The sequence below is a fragment of the Lissotriton vulgaris genome, chromosome 10 (assembly GCF_964263255.1).
Source record: "Lissotriton vulgaris chromosome 10, aLisVul1.2, whole genome shotgun sequence".
NCBI classification, from domain to species: Eukaryota; Metazoa; Chordata; class Amphibia; order Caudata; family Salamandridae; genus Lissotriton; species Lissotriton vulgaris.
In genome coordinates, this window is record NC_141698.1 from 50085432 (window position 1) to 50111805 (window position 26374).

The following is a 26374-nucleotide window of genomic DNA, read 5'->3' on the forward strand; positions in this document are numbered from 1 at the left end:
TAAATTTTAGTACTAAGACAGACAGACATATAGATAGATAGATAGATAGATAGATAGATAGATAGATAGATAGATAGATAGATAGACAGACAGACAGACAGACAGACAGACAGACAGACAGACAGACAGACAGACAGATAAATAGATAGATAGATAGATAGATAGACAGACAGACAGACAGACAGACAGACAGACAGACAGACAGACAGACAGACAGACAGATAGATAGATAGATAGATAGATAGATAGATAGATAGATAGATAGATAGATAGATAGATAGATAGATAGATAGATAGATAGATAGATAGATAGATAGATAAAGATAGACAGACAGACAGACAGACAGACAGATAGATAGATAGATAGATAGATAGATAGATAGACAGACAGACAGACAGACAGACAGACAGACAGATAGATAGATAGATAGATAGATAGATAGATAGATAGATAGATAGATAGATAGATAGATAGATAGATAGATAGATAGATAGATAGATAGATAGATAGATAGATAGATAGATAGATAGATAGATAGATAGATAGATAGATAGATAGATAGATAGATTTCAGATTAATTTAACATCAATTTCTATGGGATGTTAGTTGAATTCCCTACCGCCACTAATTTCTGGGTGGGTGTGTTGCAGTTCAAATGGTTTGCCTTGTGTGGTGCTTGACTTACTCCAAGGATGGACCGGAGTACATTTAAGCCTTCTTTCATAGTATTACAGCTGAAATCAATTTAGAAGTGTATTTCATGAATTGCAATAGTCTTTGTATTTTGAGTCCATTCATGTCGTATTAGAGTGTCCTTCACTAAAACCCGCTTTAACTTTGTCTTAACCCCACCCATTTTCCCTCCACTCCCACTGGTCTCTCCTACATTTACTACAAAGCTGTATACTGATGTGTGGGGAGAGCTCCGCACCTATGCCAAGGATCTCCAGACAGAAACAGTAGGAGAGGCAGAGGTGGATTGAATTTTGTAGTAAGTAAATAGTACCACTAAGAGTGCTAATTTATGTTCTCCAACACTTACTTTGTGAATCAGACCTTGAAGATAGCTATGCTACCAAGACAGACTTAAAAATGCAATTCTTAATTAAATATTGCTGGTTTGCTGTCCCTTGCAGGCTTCCAACCTTGCATTTAGTAGGATTTGCAAAACAGAATCCTGACAAAATAATAACAAAGTGCGATTCAACAACTCCTACTGAATGCTCGTTTTGCATTTTCACAGATTTCAACGTGGGTTGTGGTGCAAAATGAAGGTCGGGTCACAAAACAATTGGTGTGCATGGTATGGGAAGAGTATGCCCAGACGTGGCTCTGTGCTTGCTACGCCACCGGTTACAAGCTAGCCTGGCTGATGAGGGATGATGCCCCGGTTCTGATCCCAATTCCAGTCCAGGTAGGACCTGGCCTGGACTGTTCCCATGGGGCACAGGGTCATGGCTGATTTGCATATAGCTGGGTCCAAACTGGAATGGCATGGCGAGCAAAATAAGGATGGATTAAACCCATATCTGTGACTGGGGTGAATGTTTGACAATGTTCAACATTCCGTCCATCATCTTTTTCTGTTGCTTTGCAACAGGCTTTCACAATACAATTTCACCTAATTAAAAAAATTCTGTAAAGCACCTTTCTGACTTCTATATCCCACTTACTTTCAATATCACGTGCTGTCCAGTGGTGGCCTCAACTTAACGGGGTGGCGAGGCGGGCAGGGTAGAGGGTAAATAAAAGAAAAGCCAATTACAACATTGCTGATAGCAGTGTCGGGATTGGTCTGAGCATCGTGGTTCCGCACTCAGAGAGGTACTGGGGGCCCGGGTTTGTTCATCACCTGGGTGAAGAACATTCAAAGTGCGCAGGACTGTTTGGTGGGCCCTAGAGGCCGGACAAACAGGCCTGCACACATCAGTGAGTTCCTTCCACTCCTCCCCTGTTTCTGTTAGAGCCAGCTCCGTCCCGCCCCTAACCAGCCGAGCCACGGAAAAATAAAATGATAATAATGGTTGATATTATCATATTATTTTTCCTTTTCCAACTAGTAATAGAGCAGTGGGGCAAAGCTCCTCTGCCTCAGTGGAGGCACCGCCCCTGGTGCTGTCCCCCCCAATAGATTCTCATTAATTCCTCTGAGTGAGAATCTACTTGGACAAGGCAACTCCTCATCAAGCAAAGATTTCCAAGAATATAGGAGTGTATTAGCAAGAACCTCGTTAAAATTATTGCTGTTTTAGGGCAGGAAACTGCCGCTAAAACGGCGATAATGGGCTTGCTAGGATGCATTATAGAATTCCAATAGAAGCCCAGGTTAGATGTGCAGGACATCTAACCTGAGCTTCTATTGGAATTCCATAACGCATATTAGCAAGCCCAATATCTCCGTTTCGATAATTTTAACGAGGTTCTTGCTAATATGCCCCATAGCAATCATTTTGGCAATGAGTTATGACCCTGAGCCTGTCAGTAACCAGAGCTGGGGTTATAGCTTAGTGCTGAGTGCAGCTCATGCGTGTGGAGGCGGTACTCTATATCAGCTTGTTTTAGTCGCTTTCAGCGAAGGAAGGCTGGCAGTCATCATGGCGTGCTAGTGCTGTCTGGAATGAGACTGCAGTGACGGAAGTCATGCTGCACAGTAACATACTGCCAATGGACTGCGATTCCCACCAAGCCACAATCACTCGCATGTTCTAGAGAGACGGCAGCCATCTTTGAATATTGTGTGTAACTTCCCTTAATGGTTCTTGGGGTCCTTTGTTTGCCAATTGTTTTAAAATGTTACTGTTCTCATCTCATGTGGTAGCAAGAATTAAATACACATTTGATTACTTTTTGGGTAATTCTTCATAATTTCTGCCTAGGAAGCTAAGCATCCTCCAAGGGAACTACTGTTCATTTTAGATTTTGTGACTGTTACTGCAACCAGGTCCTTGCTAAGTTTTCGAATCTCCTTACAAAAAGCTCATGGCTACTTAAGGGATTATTTTGAATGGAATAGTGCATCACAGAGAAGTATCCCGAAAGTCATGTTGTTGATGAAATTGAACTTTAAACTATTCTCTTGATTGGTTACTTGAACTGTTCATACTGGGGTTGTATGTCCTACCAAGTTTGCCTTCTGAAGAAATGGGAAGGATTTTTGAGTGCATTATTACATATGTATATATGACTTTCATGTACAAGGTATTATAGTTTTATCAAGGACATACAATTGCTTAGGTTAGAGCACAACAGGATGTTAACAGTACTGGTTATTGTGACTTGACAGAGACAAAAGCTCCCACTGAATGGTGGAGGCTGCATTAAAGCATTAAAAACCCACAACTCCAATTTAAAGTATAACTTTGATCCAGATGTTTTGGGATTGTGTCTACTGGCCCCTTATCCATCGTGTTTCAAAATCATGTAATTTGAAAGCATGAAGAAATAAATAGACGAGGCAACAAGACAGAGGTAAAGATAAAAAATAATACATTATAACGATGATGCCTTAGAGATTTTATAAGATCATTGGTTAACAGGAAAATATCAGTGTATGATCTCTTTGCTGAACACAACCAGGCAAAACACTGTTTCCCTCATTAAAAATATCTAGAGCCAAGTAAAATACATAGTGATAACTTGAGCAAGATCAAGGCACTGACACTGGAGAAGTGTGGCTCAATGGTTGGAGCGGCAGACCCTGATGCAGAGGTCTGGCCCGGGACCAGGGTTCAATTCCCGCCTTGGTGGCTCTTGGACTCAATTTCCCCGGACCTGATAATTCTCGCCTCGGTGCCTAGTCTCATCATGGGTCCCACTCTGTGACTCTGGGCAATAGCTTGCTTAATCTCCACAATGGCCCTAGCAGCGTTTGGATGCCTGGCTTCACCTTGGGGGTGCCCAGGAATGGACATCTCACAGGAAAGCCAGGAAGGGGTTCACAGTGGTATGAATACAGTGCTACGAGACCTCTGGGTAGAAGGCGCTATATAAATACAAACCCATTTACATTTACAACCACCAGGTGTATATTGTACCCAAGGAGACCTGCCTGGTGATTGTTGGAAATCTGTCATGACAAAGAATGTCATGACAGAAAATATCTTAGCAGAGAGTCCCCCACAATTAATATCTTAAAAGAGAGTGCCCCAAAATGACCAGCCTAACAAACAATAGCCCAGATTCACTAGATAAAATAAAGAATGCATGCACAATATAAAATGTTAAAACCAAAGGGAAAACATGTAAATAGGTCAGGTTTTGGTAAGGGTAGATTTAGTAATATGATTACAAATATGTTAAGGGTTAGGATTAGATTTCTGTTAAAGGTTAGGGTTAGATTTTTGAAAGGGTTAGATATAGCTTAAAGATGATTGTGAGAGGAAATCTAAGGGAAAAAGACAGAACAATGATAATGGTTTCAGTCAGCATTAGGGTTATGAGCTAGGGAAAGTTTAAGAATAGAGGTGATCAGGATAGGTGGATTTATTGTTAGAGAATGGAATGTGTAGGGTCAGTTTATAGGTCAATTCACAGGTAGGAAAACAGAAACAAGAGGGAATAAGGTTGGTGAAGGAACACTGAAAGGCTTTTGTGCAGATCAGAGTGGTCAGGGATTCCTCGTCCAGTCCTGGTCACATATTCTCAAAAATACTCTAGGTGCTTCTTGATTAAAGATTACATAACATTGTAGTTTATTTTGATGAACCCTTTTGTCTTGAAATAGGTCCACATGTTTGGCAAAAAAGGAGAAAGAATATGGTAAGTGTCTGTTTGAATTTGGGCAGTGCTTGTAATTAGCACAAAAACATTTTTAAAATGGGAAGTGCTTCTAAAATCCTCCAAACTTCTTTAGGAGTTGCCCACTGTCCGGGGCGATAACAATTGCATTTAATAACAACCAACACTGAGGGGTTCGATATTTATTGGTGCGATAACTATTGCAGAATATGAGTCTTTGGGGAATAACACACACAGATTTCAGTTCTTTCTGCACCAAAATCCTCATGTTCCAGTAAATACTGAACATTTTCTCCTGATAAATATAAGCAGTTTTGGCCTGCCAATATTTATCACATAACGTGTATTACTAAAATGTGTGGTAAAATGAGTTACACTTCATATTAGAGTTTATTGGCCCAGTTGTAATGAGGGCCTTACTGTAAATTCCCAAAGTACGTAATACTATTCGCAAATCAAGCATATATGGGCTCATATATATTCCGTACAAATTCTGTAGGTAATGACCACACATTACCTCCAGATTTAGCGTCCAGAACCAATCATTGGTGATTAACTGGTGGTTACGTTGTTAACCGCACAGTTTTGTTTATAATTACGGTATAGTTGTCATCACCTTTTACCACATTACATTTATGTTGCAATCATTGCACACTGATTGACGTTAGCGTCATATTCCGCCATATATCATGCATTTTTCATAGTTGCCAGTGGTATGTCATTAAATTAAGTTTTGCCCAGCAATGAGCTACAAAGCTGGCCTTCCTTCTTCAGTGCAATTAACAGACCTGTGAAATTTCCAAAAGGCACAATACAACCAACCAATGGTGCACCTCAAAGGACCAGCAACAAATACCAGGAAAAACTGAAACATGAATACATGAATGAGAATCACTCGCAGCAGTGCCGGGTCTGAAGTATAGCCGGCATACAGGTGTAAAACGTGCCTTGGATGAGAAGACAGCCCTGAAGAAGTCCTGGGGAACACCCTATATGCCGAAACACGTGTTGGCTGGGCTCCAAAGAAAGAAAATAAAGAACTAAAGAAAAAGAATTTCACATATGTTGATCAAAAATTTTGTGTGTGATTGTAATAAGTGTGTGCTCGGGATTCAAACTGTTCAAACGATAATCAGGGTTTACCAAGTTCCCAAACTTGGAAGTTTATGACAATGCAACCAGGGTACACCTGAAACATAGAATAAATGTAAAATATATTCCACCCAGACTGCTTTAAAGACCTAAGATCAAGGTTGCAGCCTAAATATATGATGATGGTGCACACCACAAACCTTAACATAGCAGGTAACACTACACTAACACACTAAAAAGAAGGCGGCGGTGACACTTGGCTCTCAAACAGATGCCGCGTGTGGTAAGATAATGCCAACTGTGGGCACCTTCTGTGTTCAGCCCGGATCTTTAAACAATTAAATCCCCAAAACAAACCTCGTTGCTAAGGCTTAAAGAAGGAGCTTATCTCACAAGTTTCGCAAGATGAGGAAATATTACATGAATTCTGTGCCCGGAACTACAAGCCCGGGGTCAACATAGCAACATTGAACCCAATCCAGCTTGCAACAGAATGGGACTTCTGTTGCAAGCTGGATTGGGTTCAAGAGGCTGCTGCAGACGGCACAAGTCCTAAGGAAAACTGTGGGGAGACTAATTACCATATGCACTTGATGAATGACGACACTGGAAGTGACGTCACAAGAGTGGCATGTCTCTGCATTATTCCTTATGTAAAAGGTGAAGGGTCTATTTTACAGAAACATCAACTTAACATAATCACAAATAAATATGAAAAGAACATTTTTTGTTTGATTTTGTATAAATCAAGTGCATTTTTTCCAAATATCAAAGGTGCAAGTGAGCCTGGAAATGGTTGCGAGTTAAGTGACAATGGGGCATATGTATCAAATACCGTTATTGCGATTCTCAAATAGCAATTTTTAGAGAATCACTATTTGAGAATCGCAAAACGGGATGTAATAAAATATTTGGCGATTCCTTGGCATTCCTTAATTGCGAATCGCAATTAAGGAATACCTTCCCATTCATTCCTATAGGCTAGGAGGTCCATAGGAATGAATGGGAAGACGTTCTCAATTTGTGATTTGCAATTAGAGAATCGCAAATTGAGAATGCAATTTCATGGGTGCCAGGGTGTCAAAAGGACACCCTGTTGCACCCCTGAAATATGTATAAATGCAAAAAAGGGTATTTTTGAAAGAAATCGCAAATTACCACCAATTTGAAGTTGGTGGTAATTTGTGATTCCTTAAGGCCAAATCGCACTTTTTCTGTGCTTCATACATTGCATTTAAGGAATTGCAATTTGTGATTCCTTAAATGCAATTGCAAAATAGAGAATCACAAATTTGCGATTCTCTAGTTTGCGATGCCCTTTTGGAATGATACAACCCAAAGGGTCTTTTCTCGTTCGCGAATGAGACGATTCTGAGAATCGGCACGTTTGCGAATGGGAAAAGGGCTTGATACTTTTACACGGGCATGTGGAGCAGTTTATAGTGACTAAGTAAAACGTGCTGGGGGTATTTTTTTATACATCAACACTTGCTGTTAGGAGTGTTTGTTTCCTGCTGGTGCTCCTTAGCGACCTGCAAAGCTTCACCTTTACAGTTTTCTAAGCACACAATGCTGGATTGTAGCCTTGACAGGGGGGTCAGGCGGGGGCTCTGTGTGGTCTCAGGCGTGAGATAAATATTGCAATCTTCTGAACCACACACTTCAGAGTGGATACTCTTATGGGCCTCGTTCCTCCAATAATTACTAACTTTACAAGCTTGTGCTTAAAATTTTCATAATGTATTTTTTTTTTTCAGTAATTTTTTTTTATTAAAAATTATATTTACATGGTGCAAAGGATATACATGGGTGGTCTCTGGCTCAGAGGTGTCGCTTATGGTCCACTGCTGTGATTACGGTGGCTGGTGTGAGGAGAGGTAGAATGTATTTATTTTTTTGAGACTGACAAAAATGTAGCAGCTTATGCAAGTACGGTTGTCACCTTTCCCAGAGAAAAATACCCGCCTTCTGTTCACGGTTTAAGATTCATCTACCCTTCTGAAGAAGAACTTTGAATGAAATGGCCTGTATTCTTTTTTAGCATAGCCTTTCTGTCTTTGTTTAGTTTAATCATCTGTCAGGAGTTATTAAGACAGCTGTAGAATAAATGGGACCAGGGTGTCTACATTGGTGCGAGGCAGCAATTTGTGCGCAAGCGCAAAGAATGGACAGGAATGCGCCGTATGATGTTAAATAAATACAGCATATTCCTTCCCTTTCCCGCAGGGCAGCTCAGCAAGGTGCGTGGAATAATAATCAATCTGCCCCTTACTATTTAATTATTATAACGATAAGAGGAGAAAATGCCGGCTTTACTGGATTCACCTCTTTTTTTGAACCGGCAGGGACATTAAAATACCGGCCCGGTCGATTTAGAACAGGCCAGATGGCACTCCTATATGCAAGGAAATTTACGAAAATAGTAGAATTTCATACATAAACTAACCCCAAAATGGGACTATCTGCCTAAATGGTTAGGATTCAATTGCAAACGCAACTTCGCTTTTCTTTCTTTTAGGGTCTCGCCCAGAATTTTTTTTTTAAGGTGATATAGTCCTTCACTTTACTTTGAGAAAGGTTTTGGAGCACAAATAAGCAGGGGCGGTTTCTGTATTTGGGCATGGGGGCATCGCCCCCTGTTTATTTGCCCCATATTAAATGAATGTTTGCTGACTGCGGTTTTAATTTTGCTGGGTTAGCCGCGGTGCGCCACATGGCATGATAGTGCAAAGTGTTCCTTTAACAGGTGAGTGAGGTGGGGGATGGGGGGCAGGGAATGGGAGCTTCAAGCTTGAGTGATTGACAGATCAGCTGCCGGTCCTCCTTGGGGTAAAGTGCGCATGTCGGGTTGGACGGCTGTCTTGTTCTGTCCAGCCCGACATGCGCACTTGAACCTTCGCCTACATGCACAATGTAGAGAGCCCGTGGATATTTGCCACAGCCCCCAAGTCTCCTTTGGGGCATTGTCAGACCGTGACCGAGCCAATGGTCACACTGCTCCCGTGATGTTTCCTAACATAAACAGCAAGTGAGCAATGTCTGGATTGGCTGATTTGTCGCGGGGTGGGACTGAGGGCCAAGCTGGGTCAGGTCACTCACAAGCTTGGTTTGATGGATGCACGCCTGGATGTACGACGCTGCACCGAACGTACAGTCGATGAGTGTTCTTACTCCTTCGCTGTATCTGATTGTGAGTGAATGTGTGTATTAAATAACTTTGGCACAGTGGCACTGCCAGCATTGTTCAGAGAAGTTGGTAAAGCAGTTCTAAAGGTTGATTCCCTTTTCAGTGCTGCGGCTCGGGCGATTCTGCAGTTTTGGCGAACACCATTCCATCCACATGACAGAGCCCTTACTCCCTCCATCTTATTCATATCTTTCCCCATTCCTCTTTTCAGACGTTCCTGTTCGCCTTAAGCGATTTGAGGTGGCCTTAGACAGGGCTTTAAGTGGGATGAAAAAACTGGAGGTTCTCTTAAAGGGGCGTGGCCAATGTAATTAAGGCTGTGGCTTAAAAACACTTAAGCTAAAAAAATCTGTGCTTAGCATAGTGTGCCGCCCGACTTGTATTTTGCTGTTTCTGTCATTGCATCTAAATATATAATACAACAAGTAACATCATACCTACAGCAAGTCAGGACTATTGGCTTTGTCAATGGTTGTTAGTTGCATAAGATAAATAAGCAGCAACTGTGGCTTGTATATAATATTGAAAAAGCTTCCACTTAAATCCCTGGTGGTGACACCCACAACAATGTTGCTGCTCCTGAGTTTCAAAAAGAGAAGGGGAATACAGAGAGAAAATGACTTTCTTTAAAGCATTCCCCTTCCCCTACAAGGCTCACCTGGCATGACATCATGCCGTAACTTCTCCACTAGTGAGAAGTGCGCAATGTGAGCAGCACACATGGATGTGCCTGCTGTCACTGCAGTCAGGAAAAAAAGGACTGCCTGTGCCAGGGCACAAAACAGAGCCCGATAGAGACCCGTTTCAAGGCCCCTTTGAAAAAACTGCCGGTGCTCAGCACCGGTGAGACCCGGCCCACTTAAAGCCTTAGCATTGGGATGCCTGTGAGCTATACGATTAGCACCATACATCTGACCATAGTTGCTATCAGGCTCCGGCCAGAGGCCCCCTTGCCTTCAAGGCTTCACAGCGCTACTTCCTCCAGCAGTTGCTTCCCACGCCCCTCAAGCCGCTGGTCCCAGAGAAGGGTGAAGTTGGAGTTTGTGGTGGGTCATCCCACTGACGTCAATGGAGATGAAGAGGAGGGGGATGAAGGTTTGCACGGTAGATGTCCTTATTAATTAATGTATTTATAGTACAGAATAAGTGCTGACAGTGAGGGTGCAGACTGTTTCTTCAATTTACAAAGCTGCCCATTGTTGGTATACTGGCATCCCATCATAAAGGAACCATTGTCTGTCCTTTAGCTAATCAGGGAATCTTTCCTGGTGTGTTTACAAACACTTTAAACCTTTTAACAAGGTAAGCCGCGTGAGGTTACCTTGATTTACATTGTGTGGTACACTGTCTTTTTTTTTAAAGATCAACTGCTCTTGTCAGTATTTCAATAGAATCATAAAATTGGTCTAATATTTGCGTATTTGCACATTTAGTTTTAACATGCTGCTTGTATCTTGCACTGCTCAACAAAACTGGTGATTTTGTGGTTTTGTATGTATTTTATTTTGTTACTGTTATTATAGCTCTGGATGATTTGATATATCAGAGCCTTTTTATTCGTATACTTTTTATGTGGAACTCTCAGGGGTTCCAAATCATAATAATAATTGATTGATTGGGATCAACTGCTCACTTTATTGCCCCATGCTCCCGCGGAGCTTTAACAGTTTTGTCTAGTACATTATAGCATATTTATAATACGTCCAGATATAGTGCATCAATAACCTGGAGACAACGTGACTAGGCGCTTTACAGTAGAGAGCATTGATGAACATGGGGGGCTCACATAAGTATAGAGGACGCCTCTGGCATATTGACTTGAAACTGACCCCACCCTCCCCAAATTGAAGTAGAGAGGTTTGCACGCTGTCAAGCAGTCTCATGTCTCATGTGACACTTCCTGCCATGTTGCATTCTGGAACTTGTAGTTTTGTGTCTCGGGCTTCCAACCGTGCCACTCCTCAGATCATATTGTCTCTAGTTCAATTGAGGTATATATGTGCTCTCCAATTTTTGAAAGACCTGGGTATCTATGAATTCAGAGAAGTGAAACTGCCTGTTCCTACTCTCATCATAAAGATGCCCAGAGTTGGGTGGCAGATTAAAGTGCCCGAATATACTGGCATGATGTGACTGGGCCACCGCACAGAGCAGAGTCGCAGCCAATCCGGAGCTCAGCTACGCGCACTGGATGATCACATTGTGACCATTGGCGTAGCTAAGCACTTTGCAGCCGATGGCAGTCCTTGCCTTTGCCACCCCCCGGCCGCACTGAAGAGCGTTGGGGTGTTGCCGGCGATGTTTTCTGCGTTTGCCGGCTCCACAGCCCACTCTTGTAAGAGCAGGGTCACTGCCCTTCACCCCCTCTTGCTATGTCACTACACGGGCGCCTCTCCACGCTGCTGCACCGAAGTCACACATGGGCAGCTGAGCAGCCGCAGTCCGTGCAGGTAACAGCTGTAGGGCGGTGGGGCCGTGTTAGCGGGGAATACGAGGGACGATGCTGAGGCAAAATTATTTTTTTATTACATTTTCCCTCTGTATCGTCCCTCGAAATCCCCCCTTACCCGGCCCCACCGCCGTTACCTGCACGGACCGCAGCTACCGCTGAGGCCACCTACACACTCCCAGGTGACATAGCTCAGTGCACCACAGCTCATGGCACCTTGGCTGCTGATGACAACATACTTGTAAACATGTCGGTTAGGATGACGTAGTGGAGCATGTACAGTACAGTGAGTGCAGCTCCCTGGCACCTATCCCGGCTCTGCTAAAAAATTGGCCACTATGCCTAAAAAGCACCTGTCTCGATTCGTCAGCTGAATTTGCGTTATTCTCACTGGCTTGAGGTCTCTGGTTTAACAGAGCAGCTCTCTGGGACCTATAAGGTCATCACTTTGGGTCCTTGGCAATATGAAGCAGCACTGGGTGGGGGCATGATCAATATGAACAGTTCTGTGGAGCTTTCACTGGCTAGGCATGAGCCTGGCACTATCTGTGCGCACCGAGGGCTGGCAGCAGACCTCTGCAGTCTGCACACAATGCACATTCGCACCCTGAGTATCAATGCCATAAGAGCATAGAGCCACACACAGTCTCAAAAGCATGTCCTGTTCTCGTCCTTGCCCCCTGATTTGTTTTGGTTACTCAAACTCTGTTATGAAGTTCTGTGGTTATACTGAATAAGCAGCTATCATATGAAATGTCTCGTTATTGATGTCATAACTACACTTTCAAAATAGTCTTATGAACGTTCTTGCTTTCACAGCTTTGCTTGAAAATGCACTATTTGCCAACTCTTTTTTCAAAATGTTCTCGGGGGAGAACCCCCATCGAACTCCACCAAACACAACCTCCCTTATGATGGTTGGGCTCGCTCGCTACACTCACTCGTCACAAGTCAATCAACCTGAACTTTTGCGCCTACAACTTTCAAATGTCACCAGTCACCACTGCAAACAAGGTATGAAAAACGATTGAGAAAGTGTGAGAAATCCCTTAAAGATTCTACTTTGTGAGTGTTAACTATTTTCCGAAGTGGGCCCACTGCTATTCCCCTGTAAGCCCCGTCTTCCCACCCTTACCCACAACATGCAGCAACTGAACATCTGCAATATGCAGTGGTTTAAGTGGGCTGGATCCGTCTTACGCAGTGGTTTAAGTGGGTGGGATCTCTTGGGAACGATGTTCCCAAACTTTTTACATTTTACACTAAAAGCCATACTTCTTGTTGCTTCGCTCCTAAATTGGCTGCCCCAACCCCATTGCAGCCATCATAGTTCCCATTTTTTTAATGCACTTTATCCTCTGGCCATACATGTGGATTTCCTCTACATACAAGTTCAATCTGCGTGTCTAAATGTGAGCCGAGTCTGTTTCTTTGAATCAGAGTTTTTACAGCACCCAGATACCCCCAGGGTAACAGTGTTGTGCTTTACAAATGCTGTTTGATTGGCTGACTGATTGATTAGCCTGCAGAGGTTGAATTTTGCATAATCAATTCTGATAGATTGAATACGTAAAGTATAATGATATTCAGGCCTTCAGAAATTAAATCAAAGTGTCATTTTTTGGGATACCACAATTCAAACCAATAACTTTCAGGTTACAGAAAGATGCCTGCAGCAAGCACTCAACCCGCTCAGCTGTTAAACCATCAGTTGGCCAAACGAAACGGCAAAACTGAAATTTAGGGAAAGTGCAAGATGTTGTAGCATCAGAATGGGATTGGAAAACTGTGACCACTTGTTGCTGGTGCGTCCCTATATGGCAGAGGTCTTCACTAGGGCCTGGGGTTGTGTTCCGGGGGGGATCGGGAGGTGCGCCTGCAACTACTTGTAATTGAAGATGGGCTGGAAGCACGAGGCGCTTCCAGGCTGAATTATTTTACACAGAAAGGGGTATGGAGTTATGTTATGTTATGTTAGTGCTATTTGTATTGCGCACAGCTGCTCCAGCGAAGGAGCGTCCCGGCGCACCGACAAGGTGGCGAACACAACACAACAGGGGAACAGAAAATATTACTAAAATGGGGGAGTGAAGGATTTAACAGAGCTCAGAAAATAAATGGGTTTTAGCGGCCTTGCGGAAGAAAAGCAGGTCACCAAGGGTCCGAAGTTTCAAAGGGAGAGCGTTCCAGAGTGCGGCTGCCCGCACCTTAAAGGAGCGACCCCCCACCCGACTGAGTTTGAACCGAGGGGCTACCGCTAATTCTTGGTCCAGCGAGTGCAGCGAGTGCAAAGTGCGGCCCGGGATATAAGGGCACAAAAGTTGGCACAGTAAGGGAGGCGATAGGCCCTTCAGAATCTTGAAGGAAAGGCACAAAACTTTAAAGTGGATCCGCTGCCTAACGGGTAACCAATGCAGGGCTCGCAAAGATGGACCGGCCGAGCAAAACCTAGGAAGACCTACGATTGCTCTGGCCGCAGCGTTCTGCACTCTTTGAAGTCGGGTTAACTCGGCCTGGTTTAATCCTATGAAAAGGGAGCTGGCATAGTCCAGCCGAGCCAAAACCGTTGCTTGCACCACCAATTGACGAGTTGCGGCATCAAAGTATTTAAGGGCAGGACGCAGATTGCGCAAGATGCAGAAGCAACACGCCGCCGTCCTTTTGGTGTGGCCGACAAAGTTGAGGGAAGGGTCCAGCCAAACACCAAGATTTTTGATCTCCGCAACCGGAGTGGGGGTCGGCCCCAGCTCAGAGGGCCACCAAGTATCTCCCCATAGGTCCGTCCGCTTCCCAAAGATCATCACCTCCGTTTTTTTGGCGTTTACTTGGAGACAGTTGGACGTCATCCAACCAGCCACCGCCCTGAGTCCTTCTCTGAATCTTGGGGCATCCACCCCAGAGTCCCCGCTGATCGTGCCCGCTAGCTGGGTGTCATCTGCGTACGACACCATGGTCATACCACAGAGCTTCACAACCTCAGCCAGCGGCCTCACGTAGATGTTAAACAACGTGGGGCTCAGCGAGGAACCCTGTGGGACCCCAAGAGACAGAGGATGACATTTGGACGGGTAGGGCGGGGACGCCACACAGAAGGAACGATCCCTGAGAAACGAACGAAACCACTGGTGTGCAGTGCCGATCACCCCTATCTCCTCAAGACGTTGCAGGAGAATATCATGGGAGACCGTGTCAAAGGCGGCGCTTAGGTCTAACAAAACAAGCGCCGCCGTTTGACCTGCATCCAGAACTGCCCGCAGGTGCTCGACCATAGATAGCATTGCGGTCTCCGTACTGTGGCCAGCCCGAAAACCATTCTGGGTGTCGTCCAGAATGTTGGCACGCGACAGATGACCAGTGAGGGCGGTGTTAACATGCGCCTCCGCGAGTTTGGCTGGCCACGGGAGAAGCGAAATCGGGCGGTAGTTCTCCGATTTTGTAGGGTCGAGAGATGGTTTTTTCAAAATGGGCATTCCTACTGCATGCTTCCATTTCAAAGGCACCTGGCCTGATGATAGCGACGTGTTGATTAAGTCGCAAACCGGGCGAGCAAAAATCTGGTCTCTGAACATTGGTGGCTTGAGCGGGTCGTCCGGCGACCCAGACTTAACTCAGAGAGCCAAGGCCGTGTAAGCCTCTAAAGAGAGAGAGGGGAGAGAGTCTAGCACCACCTGATCCGGCAGGATGGGTGGCCCCATACTGGTTTGTGCAGTGGAGGGGGGGAAGGCCCTATATATGGTCTGGACCTTCTCCAGGAAGAAAGCCGCCAGCGCTTCACAATGAGTTTTGGAGCTGATGGAGTTACCGGCAGGCTTCCTTGCCACAAGGTCTTTAAGGGCCTTAAAGATGGTTTTAACAGGGTTCCCACTACTGCGAAACTCCAGAGCGTAGTATTCAGCCCGGGTTCTACAAACCGCGCGGTGATAAGACGTAACCGCAGCCATATACAGGGTTTTTTTGCTGCTGTCATACCTCTTCCTCCAGTCTCTCTCTGCACGTCTGCAGACACTTTTCAGAGCCCTCAGATTGCCATCATACCAGGGGCTAGGGGCGCTGGAGCCACACTTACTGGAAACCATTGGGATAAGGGAGTCGAGGGCCCTGGTTACCCATCCGCAGAAATGGAATGTGTTCCTAACCGCCCTGTGGCAAGGTCAGGGGGCAAACACGTGGCTAAAAAGAAGAAAGTATTCTGTAAGCATTTTGATGTTTTTTGGGTTCAGGTAACTGCTGATAAAATAATGTGTGCACACCATAGATGAAATATAAATGCAAGCTAAGCTACTCAGTGGGACTTGTACTCTTTCACTAGTAAACCTCAGTGTGCCAATGCAAACAATCCAGATAAGTGTCTGACAAGATGTCACAGAATTAAATAATGGTGGTTGTCCCTCCTTCAGCTTCAGAGCACAGGAGCCATGCCCCCACCCCACCATTTGCCTTCAAAAAAATGCACCTCGGTCAGGGATGGTTGTTTTTCTAAAAAGGTGATTCCAGGGGTTGTCAGGGAGGAGGCAAGCAAGGTGGCAGTCAGACATTCAGAGGCAGAGCTCTGGTACTCCAAACCCCTTGGGCCTCAGACTGATGATCCAGAGAAAAGAGGAAAGGAGGGAGGTCCAATGATGGTGTCAGAGAGATGACCCAGAAAATGAATGCACCATCTGGGACTCATTCTTTGTTTACAAATGGACAGGCACAGCTTCCTCTGAGAGATGCCCCAGGGAAGAGGGTGATAGATCAAGTACAGCAGATGCTGGGCACTGGGGACAGGTGTGTGAGTGGCCACTGCACCACAATTATGTTTGTATTAGTACAAAAAATGGGACGGGGGTCCATTTTCCTTACTAGTCTGTCAAAAGTAACGTTTATTTAGACCATAGGTCTTTAAACAACATAAAAACATATCATTCTATGTAAAAATTCTAAAATCATCACAAAGTCATCAACAAACGCCCTTATAGTAGTCTGATTTCCATATGCTCCCTTTCGAAATTCGCCATATACACTATACATGAGTCATAGACACACCTATATATAAACATAAATATTAAACGTAAGAACGATAAAATTCCTTTTCTAAAATATATTTCCAAAAGGTATGTATCAGGTAAAAATTCTAAAATCCATATCCATCATAGCTTCTATCTGACCTTTTAACCATCCATTTCCTTTTCCATAAAAAATATTTCTACAGCCTTCATATACTTCGCAATGGCTATTGCTATTACAAGGTTTGGCATATCTATAAGAAGTTCAATAGCTTGTGCATGCAAAGCAGCACCATATTTTAAAAAGATGGGGAGTAAGAACTGTTTATGTAATTCTAAATATTTTAGGCAGTCCATTAAAATATGTAAATTATCCCATTTTGTGCCCGGCTTGCATGTACATTTACCATCAGGTCGCATAATTTCTGTTTTTATTCTCCCATTAGTCATACAAGGATTAATGCCGATTCTCAATTTCGTGCTTCGGATCTAATGCATTGATTAGGTAATATATCAAGATAAGGATATCAAATGTCTTTCTCCCAACTATTGATCATGAATATCACAGATTCTTTCTTTCTCAGATACTCCATGTCTTTTCCTTACTAGCATTAGGGCCCAGGTCACTCTTGCTGCACACAGACCTGGGGACAAGGTAGTGTTGGGGTAAGATGTGTGGCTTGCTTTAACATAAAGGTGTCAATAGTCTGCTTTGTGCCTCAGGGCTAGGCCCAGTGGCCCAGTGGAGAGGGCAGTGAATACAGCCTGCTTAGCCAGTAAACCCACTGGAGTGACCAACTTGAGATCCTGGTAGAAGCGGGAAAACTGAACGATGCCTGATCTCTGATGCCTGACGCGCTCTCCAGATCAAGCGTTGGATCTACTTAATCTGAGACAACCCCAAGGGGACGGGGTGAAAAGGGGATGAAAAAGAAGATATGACAAGTGCGTCTTCAAGTGTTGGCGCCACTGCGTTCCTTCACACTGCTCTGCTTGGTGATGTCTCACACTGCTTTTAATGTACTGCCTCTCTTCCTTTTGATTAAATCCCCTGGGCATATGACAGCACGGATAAAAGACAATGTTTACAACACCTCCCCACCACTAGACGCTGCTTATCTTTTATGTCCATACCCTCAACCCCCTCCCCCGCGATAACTTGTTTTTCCTTTGAGCCTCTCTTAGTTGGTGAGTAGAGTATAAATGTCTAACCTTGAAGACTTTTCGACTGTAGAACCGAACTCTGGACTGGTACTTTAGAGTTTGCCCAAATGCATCTTAGTGTGCGAGCGCCTAGAACCTTGCCCTCTCCTTTGGCGCATATTGGTACCCTCTTCTTGAGCATCATTATCTTTTATATTGGTAGAGCTCCATTTCATGATTTGTGGCCTTATCAGGGCTGGGTATTATTTTACAAAGAAGCAGAGCAGGGAGCAGGGGCGGCTCTAGGCTCATAGTGGCCCTGGGCAGGGAGCGTAGGTAGGGGGCCCCGGAAGAGGGGGTCCGGGTGGGGCAGAGCGAGGAGGCCAGTGAAGAGTGTGGGGTCAGGGTGTTTGAAAGTGAAACAGAGCCGGAGGCTGCCAAATCCCTGCCAGGGGCCACAACGCAAATATGTATCCATCCTCAGAGGATTGTGATATTAAGGATATATATTGGCGTGGTGGCCCCTGGGGTTTGGTAGCCCTGTGCAGGTGCACAGCTTGCACATGCCTAAGGCCGCCCCTGCAGGGAGGGAGAATATTTATCTTTGGCCGTGTTTTAGTGAACAAACTCTACGATAACGTACGCTATTACCAGATTTTATGTGGATATGAAATACTGGATCACAATTTCTTCGCTTGGTGTCTAATGTATGGTGGACGCCCAATAACCACCCCCTCATGCTAGCCCATGGGTGTGGCTGCTCTTCAGAATAAAAGCCTTGCACATTTGAGAAGTAAATACACCACAGTCCACAGAGGCCCTGCACAGTCCACAAGGTCCCGTGGCAGCACGGCGCCAAGGGCCTCAGGAGACTCCTGTGAGAAGGGAGTCCAGGCAGGAGAGGCAAGATTGAAGCTGCTCTACCCGCGGGCACCGGGAGGCATCCTCGCCTTGTCCACCGGACCCTGAGCGCCTTCAAGAAGGTCTCCGAAGTGGCCACCACCACCGCTCCAGATGCTCCCTGAATAAACTGTGTAAATAGTCTTCAACGCCATGAGACCAGGCCGGTCCGCACTACACCGCCGAGGCGAACTAAAACCTCCTGGCCGTGCATTCCAGAGCTCCGGCACTGCCCAGAAGATCGCCCGAAGAGACTCAACGGTGTTGTGTAATGTTGTTTGTTTTTCCAAAGGTTGGACTTTTGTTTGTTTCTTTTCCAATAAAGTTGTAGTGTTGAGCCTCGGGCTGTACCCACATTAAACACCCGCCCATCACAGGCATCACTGGTCAGGTGACCCTGGTAATAAAAGGGTCCGGACGCACGTGCCCGGGCCAGTCAACCAAGTATCTCTACTGCCTCTGTGTCACTAATTTTAGTATCATGTGGGCCCAGGGCTCACATCATCACAGGGACTTGCTTTATTTTGATTATGACTACAGTGTAGCAGTTTGTAAAAAGCAGAAAAAAACAATTGATTTTCCAAGGATACAAAGTAAGATTTGTGCTCGCTGTTGCTGCTTAAGCCACCACCTCATCAGCCTGAAAACAGGCTGCGTTCTTGTGAAATAAAACCAAAAATGGCTACAAAACTTATGTACACATGATCTTTGCAAGATAACTTTTTTTTGCCTTTAATTTAAACAGAATTGCCTTTTTGTCTGACTGACACCAAATTCCTCGTCCCTGTTCGTTGTAGCATGTACTTAACGGCATGTTTCTTTGCTTTTTTTACCAAGTCAATCTTTTGCCATCTGCTTGGTTGTTGTCTTTCTCAGATGGTAGGGCGTCAAGTGCATAATTTAGAGAGTTGCCAACAAGATGAGCCTCAAAGAGGGGCAATGCCATATAAATATTACAAACTGAGTTAACCCCTCCCCTGCTGATGACGGAATTGCTCCGTCATCAGCTGCGGTGGCGCTGTGCTGATGACGGAACGGTTCCGTCATGGCCCTGCCGCTGCGCCTGCGTGGCGCTGATTTCGCGCCTGCGCAGCGCATTCTATTGAGCGGGCGGGGCCGTGACGGAACCGCTCCGTCATGAGCACCGCGCAACCGACGCTGGTGACGGAGCGGTTCCGTCACCAGCATGCGCCCGCCGCTCGGCTGCCCTCCCCCCTTAGCACTGCGGGGGAATAGCCACCGCAGTGAAGGGGTTAATTTATTTCCCAATGTCAGAGTTAGAATTTCATTCTACCAATTAAAATGACTCTATCCCATTGGCAGTGTCTGCCTCTTTCGCTACCCGATTCACTCCGTCACAGTGGCAAGAGTATCCACAAACCTAGGAGCAGATTTACTAACAATTCACGTAACGCAGGCCAGCCAGCAAAGATGCTGCAGTGTGTTGCGTGACAGGGAGAGAGGAAATGTGCCATGTCTACTAAGAACGGGCCCATTTCTGCTGCCTCCCAGCGCTTGCACACTGTGTGCTGCCGAAGTACAACGCTGTTACCCTTGGACCATGGTGCAAGGGTGCCTGTGTTACAGGCAGGATTGTGTTTGTACAGGAGCACATCTTCCTGCATAAAAACAATCTGTGAAGGCATTTTTCTCTTTCTATGTGTGCTACAGAACGCAGCACTCATAGAAAGAGGAAGTAATGGGCAGAAATAAAAACATTTCTCGTCGCCGCGCCTGCTTCCGGTAAGCCTTGCATTACATTTTGAGACAAATCCCACGCAAATCTGATTTGCATGGTTTTGCAAATTTAAAATAACATTTTGCAACAAAAAAGTGGTACATACACGATGCAAAATGTTAGTAAATCTGTCCCCTGGTGCCCTCTCTGGCCCAATGCAAGAGTTTGGAATCTAGTGCTAACAACACTGGGGGGAAGATTTCATATGATTTTGTGTATGGATTGCATCACTTTTGTAGTGCAGGCCTGATGCTAAATTATTTTTGGCATTTACTAAGCCACACAAATCCACATAAATAGAAAGTAACGCAACGCATCCCATAGCCCTACCTCACTTTGCATAGGGTAGGCGTTACACGGGCGATGCATGGGTGTATCCATGCATTTGGACACAAACGCAGATTCACAAAGACTTGTAAACCTTGGTATTTGCCAAAATTGTGTGCCAACGTGGCAGAATATTATTTCTCCTCATTATTTTCTCTTTCCATGTGTACTGCATTCTGTAGCACACATAGAAACCGGACTATGCCTCTAAGGATTGTTTTGTGCAGAAAGGTGTCTCTTCCTGCATGAAACAATCCGGCCTGTAACAAACGCATCCTTGCACCATGGTACAAGAGTTCCCGCGTTGGCGCTAGCCAGCCTCTAGTGCGCCAACACACGGCGAGAGCCGAAGAGCGTCATATCTTAAGTAGATATGGTGTTTTCAGCTCTCTCACAATCACGCAACGCAGCACAACAAAGGGCCTTGCTGCACTACGCTGAGTGAATTCTAATTAAATCTACCCCTGGATTTTGAGGTACACTTCTTTTGTGAGATATGCACAGCATTGCTTTGTACTTTCAAATTAATTTTATATGATAATTCTTCATTATTACATTTTCCCAATTTTATTTCATATTATTCATGTCTTCGTTCTTGTACACTCTTCGAAATATTTTCACCATTTTTTTTTAATTTACATCTTCAGGAGATATAATTAGAGCCACTGGAATTATGCGGCAAGGAGGGCTTAATTATAGCATTGGTTCCACCTCCCTAGTACCAGTTTAACACCAAAATATAGCAATAGGCAACAGAAAGGTGACTAGTCGGCCTTTTCAAAGGGCCTTCCACTGCACGGAAACAAGTGTTGCTGCTTTTTAAGTCACTTTGGAACCATTTTAGCTAGAATTTTTTGGTGGGCAACTCATGCAGCAGATGATGGATTATGTGGCAAATGTGGCAAATCTAAAATTATGCGAAAATGCTGCAGCCGTACAATCACATAATTCCAGTGGCCATGTTTATAATGTATTGTTTTGTTTATTCAGTTACACATGACAAGTTACACATCTGCACAATTAACATAAGTTTTAAGATATCAGTTCACTCGTTTTCTTGAAAGAAATTTGCAAAAAATATTCCGGACTGAAGATATGAATAACATGATAAACAACTTAAAGGTTGATGTAGAAAGAAGTGCATTAACTATGATAACAAAACAATACATTTGAGAGAATGGTGATACATGTGGATGAGTGATATAGTGAATGAGAGAAAGGAATGTGAGTCATGCAGGAAAATACTACAATAAATATGACCTATTGCTATCACATGAATAAGACATTGTCGTGAAAATATGATGCAGTAATGTAAATGAACAAGGGTGTGTCAATACATATAATCATGTAATAAATAAGACAGTGATGTTAAAATAGGAAAGGGTATTGTGAATATTGAAAGCATTGTCAAAAGGTGATGTAATGCACTCGAGAAGGGCCTTTGATTTAATGTGCATGTTAGAATTATTATGAGAAAGTGCTGGATTGAATATGTGACAGTAAAACACTTGATTTTTTAAGCAATATGTAACAGAAATCACTGTGTTTGATACCACAGGAGTGATAAATATGAGAAAGTGTTCTAAGTTTTAAAAAGTGCTTTGATTAAAGTGGACATACAATAAGTAGGAGAGCATTTTAATAAACCTAACAAAACTTTGTAATTAATACCAGAACATTTGGAGAGATATATATACATACACATGTTTAAAATATATGAACATGCAGTGCAGTTAACATTAATGTAAAAATATGTGATAGTGTTTTTAATAAATATGAAAAGTGTTATAATACAGTTACCATCATGTTGATGTTATTGGGAGAAGTGTAAGGGATATAACTGGGTGTTATAATGTTTTGGAGAATTTGACTTAGTTAATGAGATTTTTAGGAATAATGTGAGGCGCTGCTGTATTAAACATTTCAAAATGTTGAAAATGTAATGCTGTAATAAGTAACAAAATATGTAGTAGTTATTACTAAATAGCAATCGTGTTGAGATTCTTATATTGTTATAGTATTTAAATAAAACTTTAATTGGATTTTAGTGAATATGAGCAGTGTAATAACTGTAATGTTTATCAGTGAAATTGAGGATGACTACTAAACACATTAAGACATACAATGAAATGAAAAGTAGCTTTAATAAAAGTGGCATGAACAAAAAAAGAGCTCAAGCCACAAAGGTATTTTTGCCTTTACCAGATTCTTTATGGCCTAAAATGGCCTACATTTACTCCTCCAAGGAATTCACACAAGCAATTTTGTTAGCTGCAACTGGTTTTACAACAGTGATTTCTCCACCATGAGTATAGAGAAGCCTGCAGCAATAAATCCCATGGAAGGGATACAAAGCCAATGTAACAAGACATGGCTAGCCTTGTAAGTTTGGACATGCCCCAAAACTTTGCATATTTTGGGGTATTCCCAAGCTCCTATCCAACCCTTTTCCACCCAGGAAATAACTAGAGATTTTTTCCAGCTAAATCCTGAAGAAACTAGCATTCCAGGGTCTGAAAAAGTATGGATCAGTCAAGATTCGTACGGGAAGAGCTTCCTTCAGGGGCAAAATATTTTTGCTACGGAAAAATAAAGAAATAATGTGCATTTGTAAATAGGCTCTATCGCCCCATTGTGTAAATCTAGGGTTGAAGAACAGCGTACAGGAAAACTAGAAACCCCACAGGCAGTTGTTAGACAAGCGCCCTTCACATACAAAGCTCCCACAGTAGAGCATGCAAAGGATAAAAAAAAAAAAACATTACAAGAGATTTGCAAAACCCGAGGCTGCGGAGGGTGCGTCTCTTATTTAAACAACACCACCGGCGGCTGCAATGCAAGCTTCCCTCATGCACACAGCTGCTGTGCTTAATTTGTAAAATAATAATATTATTAGGTTGTTCAGGGCCCAAACCTGTTCTTAAAAGGCCGTTTCGGAGCTGCCCAGTGACAATACCAAGCCCCCCTAGTCTTTAGTCGATGTCATGACTCTCTCTTCCTCCACCCTGCACCCTAGTTCGCTTCATGTCACTTTAGCAGGTTCTTTTTAAACCCCTGCTGGTGCCCACCACCGGCACAAATTAAGCGCTGCTTCTGATATGGCGCACGTTCGTCCATTAAAGAGCTCACCTCTCACGCACCCCGCCAGCAGGGCGGCCAGAAGCAGGGGTACCCCGGCAGTCATGGTTGGGGTGAACCGAGGGCTGACGTTCCTCTCCTGCCCTCACCTCAGCAGCAGTGACTGGGGACGCACGAGGCAACCTGGAGGCGGCGGGTGGGCGGGGCTAGTCTCCCTGCTAGGGATCCTTTATCTGCCCTTTGTTGGCCCTCCGCCCTCTGGCAGGGCAGGGGGCATTGTCCGCCCGACCTCGGGCAGGGAAAGGGGAAGAGCTTCCCCACAGGGACGGCCTCCCCTCCCCGGGTCCAGCTAGAACCAAGCATGTGCCTGAAATTGCGCAAATTCGCCCGAATTCTGCTCAACATGTTTAAATAAGATCTCAGAAAAAAAGAGGCGATTCATAAAAAGCGGAAGGTGCCGCGGGGAACGCCCTGGTGAGCAAAGCAACTCAGGGGGCAGCTGACACTGGAACTCGGGGATAGCTCGGTGGGTTTTTTGCCTGTTGCTGGGCTATGTATGCGCTCTGCAAGTCACAGTAGGTACGACTCCCACGAAGAGCAAACACAGCCTCGCTTCATTCTCACAAAGAATGCCCACTATCAGGCGCACAACGCCCATCGGTCTCAAAGGGCTTCAGCCCCCCCCCCCACCCTCCCCCAAAGCCCGGGATGAGACAGCTTCCAGGGTGGACACACAGCCTCACCTGAGTACTAAACAGGTTTTTTAAAGACCCTTTGCTTGTTAATGAGGCTTTGATGGTTTTCACCCCTTCTTAGGGCCCCTGCTGCTCCACTCTGCCTTTTACTTGAAGAATCAGCCCCCCCAATTTTTTCTTAGCACCCCCCCACCGAAATTTGACTCTAGGTGCGCCTCTGCCCACCATTGAGGTGGGTAACAGCACCTGGCCATATCATGACGCGTTGTCTGCGTGAGCGCGGAAGGTCTGCGCGCTTCTTTTTGGAGTCGCGTTAATGCATCTTTTTGTTGTACATGCTTTTCTGTGCTGGCACAGCGCCGAAAAGTGGCATCCTGCTGGGGTGTACTGTGCTACGAAACAGCTGATCGAAATATGAGCACTAACTAAAAACAATGTGGGGTGCGCTGCGTTGCGTGACAGGGAGGGAGCCAGAGAGCGGCATATTTTCAAAGATAGAGCTCTCTCCTCTCCTTTACCTGCACCGGCCGGCGCTGATTTTGCGCCATGGTGCTAGGGTGTGTGCATTAGTCTAGCATAGGTTTTGTTCAAGACGGGTACCCTTACTCTACAAAATACGATGTCCCGACACATGCACGTTTTTCCCGCTTTGTATGGGGGCTGCATAGTGCCGCACGCATGCAAAGTCGGAAAAGGAAGGAGAAATTCTTCTTCCGCGTGCCTACTTGAAAAGGGCACAGCTTTCTCACGCTAAACTAAATCTATTTTAGTTAGTAAATTGGGTTTAGTGTGAGAAACCTATGGGCATGCCCATGCTCCACCGTTGGTACGCCCCATGGCGCAAAGTAATGTGAAGCAGCGCTATACACTGGTTTGCATTACTTTTCCATTTCCAGTGCTAAACAAGTTTACCACTGGAAAGTAAATAGAGAAAAAAAGATTTTGCGCCAGTTTGTATCATTGTGACGCAAACATGCCACAAAATCCTAGTAAATCCCCCATATGTGTTTCTTTAGTGCCTTTTTTTTTAGCAGGTTTATATAGCGCACACTCGACTGGAAGGTATTGGAGTGCTTTACATGAGCACCAGCCGCGTTACTGACGGACACATTCATGTCTGGTAGGCGGAAGGGGGGGGGGGAGATTAAGTGATTTACCCAGAATCACAGGATGCTGAGCCGACACCGAGACTCAAAACTGGTCCCCGAGTTCCAAAGTCGGCAGCTCTGGCCATTACACCACATCCTAGTTAGATCTACCGTTTGCTGAGCTGCTCAGCCGGCTTTAATGTAGACTAGAATTAACCCACACCAGTGGTTCTTAACCTTTTGACTTCCGTGGACCCCCCTAATTAATCATTACTGGAATCTGGGGACCCCCCTACTGATCAGTATTGGAATCTAGGGACCCCCGCACTAAATCCTTATTGGAATTGGTTGACCCCAACTGAGCCATTATTGGAAGTCAGGGACCCCGTCCCAGGTAATTTTGATGACAGGAACCCCAAAACAATACAGAAAATACAAACACAAAAGTTCATCAATCAAATGCACAAATAATTAAATATTTCATTTAATTAACAAAGAAATATAAACACTTTAAAAAAAAATTCTATTGGGAAGGTTGGAGATATTCTAAATTCAATTAAGCCCACCTATCATCCATATTACATTCTATTCAATACACTTCTCCCATGAATCAATCTGAGGATACCAACGTCATTGTTTTGCCTTCAATTTCACATTTTTTCATATTTACAAAACATTTTAGAATTTCTAATTACATTTTTCTTTTTTATTTATGTACACTTTATTTATCTGTTAGTGTTATTACATTTTGTAATCATTCGCGGACCGTCTGAGTAGGCATCACGGACCTCAGGGGTTTCCGGACCACGGGTTAAGAACCACTGACCTACACCCAACAACTTTTGGGAGAGTCATAAATAGGCCAGGATGGCATAAATCCAACCCTTTCCTGGTGGTGTCGCCCACTTTGCACTCATCATCACAGAAATAAGCCAGGCGCCTCCTGTAGGAGTT

General features: G+C 44.4%; 1 protein-coding gene across 1 annotated transcript in view; it reads right to left on the reverse strand.

Moving 5' to 3' along the window:
• The window catches only part of CFP (complement factor properdin), a 105182-nt gene extending 81156 nt beyond the window's left edge, over positions 1-24026 (reverse strand). Inside the window, exon 1 of the mRNA XM_086940428.1 lies at positions 23689-24026. Coding sequence (XP_086796554.1) covers positions 23689-23743 — 55 coding nt within the window. The 5' untranslated portion in view covers positions 23744-24026. The remainder of the gene's footprint in view (positions 1-23688) is intronic.
• Between the last annotated feature and the right edge of the window lie 2348 nt (positions 24027-26374).